We start from the raw sequence: 9017 nt of genomic DNA on the forward strand, positions 1-9017 counted from the left end.
CCACCATCCTTCTTCACCCCCAGGGCAATTCGGCAACAACTTCAGCAGAGCTGAGGAGATACTATCAGATGTAAAGACCTACAGTTGGATCCTCACAATGAGCAAGGCAAATGTTAACACCTGCAGAAATGAACCAGTCAGAACATCCTCTTCAAGGTTCCAGCACAGGTATTGAGTAGGGAACTTGAGGTGTTGTTTTAGCACGAACCCCACTCAGACACGAATGCCAGAGCAGAATTGAGGTTTCTTTCAAAACACTTCGGTTTAAATACAGCGCTTAAACATGTCACATGATCTTTCGACCAATGACAATCAAATATTGATTGAGCAAGCGTGAGAACCCACAAAACTACAACTCCCATGTATCCCTGTCACATTCTTCCTGCCACAGGAACTAACAACGTTTTTGCTCCTCCCAAAGGTGTCACTGTCACATTTATAAGCAGTACATCTTTAAGCTATTAGTGAAATACATCATATCGACCTTCAAACTAAGAGAAGTACAATACCAAGGCTCCCATTACTTACTTTCCCCAGTAAGAAAGAAACTCATATTGTGTAATAATGCAAATGGAGAGAAAACCCCGAAAAATGCACACTTTTTCTTTTTTACCCTCATAATATGCAAACAGGTTTGCCACCTGCACTTCAAAGAAGAAATACCAAGATTCTAAAGGCAAAGGACAAGCTGTTCCCCAGGAAAAACTGTGCCAGTGAACAACCTGAAACACAGTAATGACGTAATAAAAACTATAGATGAACCTCCAGTAAGAAGCAGATTCCCTGCTTCTGCCTCCTCCACACGTAAACCTGGGCAATTAAAAGACGTCTACGTCCTCCCTACGTGTAACACAGATCACGGGGTGAAAGAGCAAGAGAGAAGCAGAAGGAAACGTCGCCGAAACACTCGGCTTCAAAGAACTCACCGGGAGAGGGGCGGGGTCCGCCTGCTGGGCACCGGCAGGTTCCTCGTCTCCGAGCAGCGGCGCGGGCTCGTCGGGCGGCGGCCGGGCCGGCAGGGTGTCGCAGCAGCTGTCGGCCGAGAAGCGGAGGTGGCTCTTGCGCGAGTCGGCCGTGAGAGACACGTCGTGCGAGTAGGAGTGCAGGAAGGCGCGCACGCCGTCGATGCCCACGAAGTGCGTGGCCGGCACGCCGCGCAAGGCGCCGCTGCCCGCCGCCAGCAGCTGCTGCTGCGAGCGCCGCCAGCGCCGCAGGCGCAGCGCCAGCAGCAGCAGCAGGAAGGCGAGGAACAGGCACGACACGGCGGCCACGGCCAGCACCAGCCAGCGCGTCAGGCTGCCGCCCGCCTCGCCCGCCCCCGCCTCCGCCTCCGCCCGCGCCGCGCTGCCCAGCTCGGCCAGCAGCTCGGCCACGCTCTCGGCCAGCACCACGCTCAGCGTGGCCGTGGCCGACAGCGCCGGCCGCCCGTGGTCCTTCACCAGCACCACCAGGCTCTGCCGCGCCGCGTCGCGGGCCAGTGGCGAGCGCGCCGTGCGCACCTCGCCGCTGTGCAGCCCCACGCGGAACAGCCCCGGCTCCGTCGCCTTCGCCAGCTCGTACGACAGCCACGCGTTCTGACCCGCGTCCGCGTCCACCGCCACCACCTTGGCCACCAGCGCGCCGGCCTCGCTCGACCGCGCCGCCAGCTCCACGCCCGACCACACCGAGCCCGACACAGCCGCCCCCGCCGCCGGCGGGTACAGCACCTGCGGCGCGTTGTCGTTCTCGTCCACGATCACCAGCCGCACCGACACGTTGCTGCTCAGCGCCGGCGAGCCGCCGTCCTCCGCCCAAACCCACAGCCCCACCTCGCGCACCTCCTCGTAATCGAACGAGCGCAGCGCGTACAGCGCGCCCGTCTCCGCCTGCACCGACACGTACGACGACAGCGGCCAGCCCCGCACACCACCCTCCCCCAGACGGTACCGCACGCGCGCGTTCTCCCCCCAGTCCGAGTCCGTCGCCCGCACCCGCAGCACCAGCGCGCCCGCCACGTTGTTCTCCGACAGCCGAGCGCTGTAGCGCTCCTGCGAGAACACCCGCAGACACAGCACCCTGATGCTCTGCAGCGACGGACCACCGCCGTCGGCCGCCCGCACCGTCACGTTGTACTCCGACTCCTGCTCCCGGTCCAGCTCTCTCGCTGTCACCACGCGGTAGTAGTCATTCAAGGATTTCTCCAGGCGGAACGCGACGCTCCCGTCGAGGGAGCAGCGCACCTCACCATTGGCTCCCGAGTCTCGGTCCTGCACGTGCAGAAGGGCCACCACCGTCCCCGATGGCGCGTCCTCAGAAATCTCACTCAGCGCCGACCGCACCGAAATCTCGGGCACGTTGTCATTAACGTCTGTCACGGCGATCGCAACTTTCGCTATGTCTGACAGGCTGCCGCCGTCCCGTGCCTGCACATCCAGTTCATACGAGTCTCTCTGCTCGAAGTCCAGGCTTCGCAAGAGCGTGATCTCTCCTGTCTCGGCGTCCAGCTGGAAAATCTGCGAGGCTTTTCCTGTATTTGTTTTCAACGAATATTTCACGTGCCCGTTCAGACCCTCGTCCGCGTCGGTGGCCGTGACGGTGACGAGGACGGAGCCCACGGGCACGTCCTCCGGCACACGCACCGTGTACTCCGCCTGGCTGAACACGGGCGCGTTGTCGTTCGCGTCCAGCACCGTCACGCGGATCCGCGCCGTGCCCGTCCGGGACGGCTCGCCGCCGTCGCTCGCCCTCAGCACCAGCTCGTGAAACGCCGCCTCCTCCCGGTCCAGCCCCTTCGCCAGCACCAGCTCGGGACGCTGATCCCCGCCGGGGCCCGTCTGCACGGCCAGCGAGAAGTGCTCGTCGCCGCTCAGCTCGTAGCTCTGCAGGGAATTCTGTCCCGAGTCGGGGTCGTGAGCCCTGGGAAGTGGAAACCGCGAACCTGGGGCTGTGTTCTCGCTTATCGTCTCCTCCTGCTCTATTTCCTTGAAGTTTGGCGCGTTATCGTTAATATCCGTGATTTCCACTTGGATTCCATAAACCTTCATTTCCCCCTCCACTATCAGCTCACAGCGCAGCACGCATTGCTCCACACTCTCGCACAGCTGCTCTCTGTCGATCCTCTCGGCCGTCACTAAATGTCCCGTCTTCCCGTGCAGAGAAAAGTACTGCGTCCCACCTTCAGTGACAACGCGGACGCCACGGTCTGAGAGCGCCGGCATCTGCAGCCCCAGGTCCTTGGCCACGTCGCCCACGAACGAGCCCTTGGGCATCTCCTCGGGCACCGAGTAGCGCAGCTGCCCCCACGCCGCCTCCCAGGCCGCCAGCAGGACGCCCCACAGCAGCACTCGCTGCCGCCGGCCCCAGCGCCTCCCCGCCGCGCACATCTCCGCCGCCGCACCGCCGGCACCGCAACACCGCCGGCAGATTCCCGCCGCCGATCGCCGATCTGGTTTCCGTTACTTTTACGCCTCGCTTCTTGCGGCCCCGCCGCCTCTCCGTAGCAGGGCTCCGCACCGCGGGGACGATCGCAGATCTCCCGGCCGCCGATCCTGACAGGTAGCGATCCAGCGATCGAGCCGGGCCGCAGCGGGCGGGGCTGCAGCGCTCCGACCTTCCTCTCGCTCCTCTCGGTCAACAGCGGCGCCCGCAGCCTCCTCCCGGCACTGCACGCACCGAGCGCCAACGAGCTCTGTCTGCTCTGCTTTGCCCACGGGCTGATCGCGGGGATGGGATATTCACAGCAGAGACATCTTGTCCCGTCCAGCGTGAGCCTCCTGCTTTTATCTATCCGAATTCATGTTTTATTCTCGGCCTCATCACGACCGGGAGAAAAACGTGGTGTTTCTACCTCACGTGAAAAACCCAATTTGCTACAGGCAATATATTTAAAGTAAAATATTTTGTCTTATTTTAATGTGTAGAATACTCTTAGTTCTACCCTATTAATCCAAAAGCACCACCTTCAACACGAGTTGAAACCGTCCAGCTTGAATGACTTGTATGAAGATAGAACGAAAAGACTCGGAGATACAAAATGGGATAATCAAACACACAACTGTCTACCGTAAAATCGGAGATATCAAGGTCCTTAAACTAAGTGGCCGGAACTTTGCTTTAAATTTTTCACTTTATACAGAAGATGGTCTAAATGAACTACTGCACCACGACTGACTAAACCAGGCATTTAAAGGTGGAAGAAGTTAGGGATCTAACATAACCCCGTGGAGTGTGGTTGCTCAGCCACCTGCCAGGCGCTCTGGGATTCATGTGAATCCCTTCATGTGAACAGAGCACAGAAGGAAAATCCCCGGCTACTCAAAGATCATTATCTCACACCCTCCGGTTCGACAGTGCAGGTCACCCAAGCACTCTTCTCTGACTGTACTACAGCTAGACCAGAATCGGGAAGTACCCGCAGTGAACCTGGACAGAATCATCTGAAGCAATACACGTGTTCATTTAATGAAATCATTCTTTAGCCACAAGAAAAGGTTTCCATTTTCTCAAAAAACCAAGGTGGAAGGGATTGAGTCTTGTTGGTACACTACTCTAAAGCTTTCTTACTCAAGTTGGCTTGACATATTTTCAACGAAATAGTGTAGGACAGTAGGAGAAGTAGAGCTCTACATCCTAAACTGTGGGACCATGAATAAATGTTCAAATGGACTTGATTCAAGTGCCTAAATTCTCATTTAGCGAATGTCCTTGGCATTTGATACGTTTTGCAGATCTTACCTGTGTCCTTGCAAACACAGATGTAACAACCATTGAAAAAAATCAGAGCAATATGAACAAGGTGCAAGGTATCCTTTCTGCAAAGAGGAGAGATATAAAAAGAAAAATGTCTATTTCCCCCCCCCCATTTGATCCCATTCTATACCTTCATTTGTGTATGAAACGAAGATCAGGAATGTTAAAAAAGATAAAACTACCAGCCAGGACAGAAAAACATTGTTAGCAACAGTTAATCCATCCCACTACTGTTACTATTCCTCCCATTTCTGTAGCAGCATTCCCACCAGAACAGGTGGGAATTCTCTCAGAAGTGATGGAGAACCTGTCACTCTCCATGCATGTAACCCTGAGCAAGTTGCCTTTCAGATTATAATCGTGAAAAAAAAAGAATTAAGGAAAGAGCTTTTAGTCAGCCATCCACTAGATCCAAGCACATTATATCGGAACAAATCACTTAGGAAGGAAAAATCTGCAACACTGAGTGCCACTCCTATTCTTTCAAACCTGTCATACAGATACAGCACATCTCCCTCTATAGAGCGAGGATTCGCCTTCACCGTTATTACTAATAAAATTTAAGGCAACAAAAGAGTTCTAGACAACAACTTTCAGTTGAACCTGAAACTGCTACCAGCGAGAAAACAAGAACTGCCGCATTAAATGTGTACTCTTGGAGAAAGGAGTGACCCCGCTTTTTCATCCCCTGATGGAGGCACGGACCAGCACTCCCCACCCAGACCATCCCCGGAAAACCTAGGGAATAAGGACAATGTTTCCTTTCTAAAGGAGAAAAGCAACACGTGCGGCTTACATACCTGAGGTGCGTCGGGGTCGGCGGGCGGCTCTCCCAGGACGGCGCTGCTGCTCGGGCTCGGCTTCTCGCAGGGCTCCCCGGCCACAAGCTCCTCCGCGGGCACGATGGGCAGCGGCGGCGGCGGCCAAGCGGCCTCGGCGGCCAAGCGGGGCGGCGCCGCCACGCACAGGTTGTAGGAGTAGGGCAAGGTGCCCTCGCAGAAGTCGGCCGGGAAGGCGGCGCCGGCCAGCGACAAGCGCTGCGCGCCCAGGCAGCGCAGCACGCCGGGCGGCCCGGCCCGCCGCAGCCGCGCCAGCACGGCCAGCGCCACGCTCAGCACCAACAGCGCCGACAGCAGCGCCAGCGCCAGCACCAGATAGAACTGCAGCTCGCCCGCCGCCTCGGCGCCCGCCGCCCGCTCGCTCAGCTCCGGCAGCGCCTCCTGCAAGCTCTCGGCCAGCACCACATGCAGCGTGGCCGTGGCCGACAGCGCCGGCTCGCCGTGGTCCTTCACCACGGCCACCACGCGCTGCTTGGCCGCGTCCCTCTCCGACACGGCCCGCGCCGTGCGCACCTCGCCGCTCTGCAGCCCCACGCGGAACAGCGCCGGCTCCGACGCCTGCACCAGCTCGTACGACAGCCACGCGTTGCGCCCCGCGTCCGCGTCCACCGCCACCACCTTGCCCACCAGGTACCCGGACGACGCCGAACGCGGCACCACCTCGAAAGCCGAACCCACCGAGCCCGGCGGGGCCGCTCCCGACGCCGCCGGCGGGGGCGGGTAGAGCACCCGCGGCGCGTTGTCGTTCTGGTCGAGCACGAAGACGCGCACCGTGGCCGTCGAGCTGCGCGCCGGCGACCCGCCGTCCTGCGCCCGCACGGCCACCAAGAACTCGCGGCACTGCTCGTAGTCCAACGAGCGCTGCGCGTACACCGCGCCGCTCCGCGCCTCCACCGACACCAGCGGCGCCGCGCCCGCCGCGCCCGCGCTGCCGCCCGACAGCCAGTAGCTCACGCGCCCGTTCGCGCCCGCGTCCAAGTCCCGAGCCACAACGCGCAACACCAGCGCGCCCACCGCGTTGTTCTCCCGCACGTACGCGCTGTACGACGCCTCCTCGAACACCGGCGCGTTGTCGTTCACGTCCGACACCTCCAGCAACAGCTCCGCGCTGCTCCACAGCGCCGGGCTGCCCCGGTCCCGGGCCACCACCGTCACGCGGTGCTCGGACGCCTGCTCGCGGTCCAGCGCGCTCGCCGTCACCACCTTGTAAGAGCCGCCCGACGACGCCACGATCGACAGCGGCGCCTCTCCCGACAGCTCGCACGACACCTCACCGTTCTCGCCGGAGTCCGGGTCATGGACGTTGAGCAGGGCCACCACAGTGCCGACCGGCGCGTCCTCGGGCACTGGGCTCGACACAGACAGAATGGTGATCTCTGGCGCGTTGTCGTTCACGTCCAGCACCTCCACCTCCACCTTGCAGTGTGCCACCAGACCGCCACCGTCCCTCGCCTCCACAGGCAAGTTGAACGCTCGCGTGTTCTCGAAATCCAGAGGCTCCTGCAGTGTGATTGTCCCGCTCTCCCTGTCCACCACGAATTTCTGAAGCACTTTGGCCGGCATTTTGCCGAAATGATACGTGATATGAGCGTTGGTGCCGGCGTCGGCGTCTGAGGCTGACACTTTCAACACCTCCGAACCCGGCAGTGCGTCCTCCCGGAGGCTCGTGCTGTACCGGTCCTGCGAGAAGACGGGCGGGTTGTCATTGGCGTCTGTCACGTTGATCCGAACCTCAACAGTCCCAGTTCTCATGGGCTCCCCGCCATCTACTGCCGTCAGTAGCAGCTGAAAAGAGCTCTGCTTCTCCCGGTCCAACGTTTTCTCCAGCACTAATTCAGGCTGCTTGCTTCCGTCCGGGCTCTCCTTCAACGCTAGAGAGAAGGAGGGGCTGCTGGTGAGCCGGTAAGTCAGCAGCGAGTTGCTTCCCACGTCCTCATCTTGGGCCATCTCCAGAGGAAAACGAGCACCGGGAGGAATTAATTCACCGATCTCGAGGTCCAGAGCAGCCTTGCTGAAGGACGGGGAATGGTCATTCACGTCCTCAATGGCCACCTCGACACGGAAGACGTTGAGCGGGTTGTGCACCAGCGCCTCGAAGCTGACGGAGCAGGACAACGACTCGCCGCACAGCTCCTCCCGGTCCAGCCTCTCGCTCACGTACAGGTTCCCGTTCTCCTCGCTCACCGTGAAGTATTTCAGCTGCTTTTTGCCGGCAGACGCCACCCGCAGCTTGCGCGCCGGCAGCTCGTCGGCGCTGAGCCCCAGGTCCCGGGCCAGCGGCCCCACCAGCGAGCCTCTGGGCAGCTCCTCGGCCATGGAGTAGCGGAGCCGCTCCGCCGCCGCCCGCCAGCACAGCCACAGCAGCACAGCGCCCAGCACCGCCGCTCGCCCGCCGCCCGGCCCGCCGCTCGGCCTCCGCCCGCCCGACATCGCCCACAGCGCTCGCTCGCCGAGCTCGCCAGGCTCCTGCCGCCGCCCCGCCTCCCTCGCAGCCGCTCGGCGCAGCCACAGCAGCGCCCGACAAAGCAAACCCGGACCGCCGCCGCCTCCCACTCGCACGCCTCTGCTGCCCGCGCCGCCTCTCGCCTCTGCTGCCCGTGCCGCTGCCGCTCTGGCCCGCACTGCCCGCCCGAGCCAGCAGCCTGCGGGGACAGCACGCACAGGCGGCGGCGGCGGCGGCTCCAGCAACGCTCGCCGGCGGCCCAACAGCGGCACCCGGAGGCGCCGACACAACACTGCAGCCGCCTCACGGCCGCGCTCGGCGGGGAACAACTTTGACCCGGGATGGGGCTGCAACGGCCCCGGGATGTCTGTTCCATTATCAGCAAGTGCAGAAGCTCTTGCCTAATGTTTAGCATGAAACCTGAGGGTTTTAGTAACAGCGGTAGTCTTATATCACAAAAGGGCGGTGTGGTTGTTAGCTACCACAATGTTAAAATGTTATTATGCTCTACCACAGATTTTTACATCTTGAGGCCTTATCTGGCACAAAAACTAATAGACATATGTGTGGCAGAGCAATAAGTGTTTTCCTTATGAACAGTCAAAGAACTGAAGTAAAAAATCTGAAAATATCCTTGCTCAGATGGTTTAGAGATTATGTGTATCACTGGTTTTCCCAGCACCTGTGAGAAAAGGAAATCAGTGAGCTAAACACTGTGTAGATCCAAAAGCAGAGTGTTCACTTCTAGTGCAGTTAAGGCATGTCAGTTTGCCTAAAGTCCTGTGCCTATTTCAGAGAGCAAGAGAGAGGCAGAAGGAAATCCTGGAAGATCCCATATCTGCTCTTCCTCCTTTTCCAAACTCTATCATTTCATGCCAAAACTGCAAATCTTTTCCACCTTTGATGATGTTTCATCCTCCTGCCCATGTCCCGACTGATGTCACTGTACATACCAGGCAGAAAAAAACCCCAAACAAACAGTTGACACCCAGACACTGACTTCTCTT

At 59.4% G+C, this 9017-nt stretch overlaps 2 protein-coding genes across 2 annotated transcripts; both read right to left on the bottom strand.

Moving 5' to 3' along the window:
• Nucleotides 1-559: 559 nt before the first annotated feature.
• Nucleotides 560-3424, bottom strand: LOC120322627 (protocadherin gamma-A10-like). The gene has a single exon (XM_039378418.1). It carries the CDS (start codon nucleotides 3360-3362, stop codon nucleotides 819-821), a length of 2544 nt encoding a protein of 847 aa, XP_039234352.1. The 5' UTR covers nucleotides 3363-3424; the 3' UTR covers nucleotides 560-818.
• Nucleotides 3425-3440: 16 nt separating this feature from the next.
• On the bottom strand, nucleotides 3441-8334 carry LOC120322628 (protocadherin gamma-B5-like). The gene is made up of 2 exons (XM_039378419.1): nucleotides 5514-8334; nucleotides 3441-3692 (listed from the first exon to the last, which is right to left on the bottom strand). The coding sequence occupies exons 1-2, from the start codon at nucleotides 7995-7997 to the stop codon at nucleotides 3441-3443; spliced, it is 2736 nt and encodes a 911-aa protein (XP_039234353.1). The 5' UTR covers nucleotides 7998-8334.
• Nucleotides 8335-9017: the final 683 nt, after the last annotated feature.

The sequence above is a fragment of the Pipra filicauda genome, unplaced genomic scaffold, assembly GCF_003945595.2.
Source record: "Pipra filicauda isolate LSUMZ 115617 unplaced genomic scaffold, ASM394559v2 scaffold1388_size15072_pilon, whole genome shotgun sequence".
Classification (NCBI taxonomy): domain Eukaryota; kingdom Metazoa; phylum Chordata; class Aves; order Passeriformes; family Pipridae; genus Pipra; species Pipra filicauda.

Bases quoted from the DNA above. Each gene is read 5' to 3' on its own strand.
- LOC120322627 (XM_039378418.1), bottom strand. From the start codon at position 3,362: ATGTGCGCGGCGGGGAGGCGCTGGGGCCGGCGGCAGCGAGTGCTGCTG.
- LOC120322628 (XM_039378419.1), bottom strand. From the start codon at position 7,997: ATGTCGGGCGGGCGGAGGCCGAGCGGCGGGCCGGGCGGCGGGCGAGCG. The intron at 3,693-5,513 runs GTGTTGCTTTTC...CCCCGCGATCAG, and splicing joins CTCAGGTATGTAAGCCGCAC to CCCGTGGGCAAAGCAGAGCA.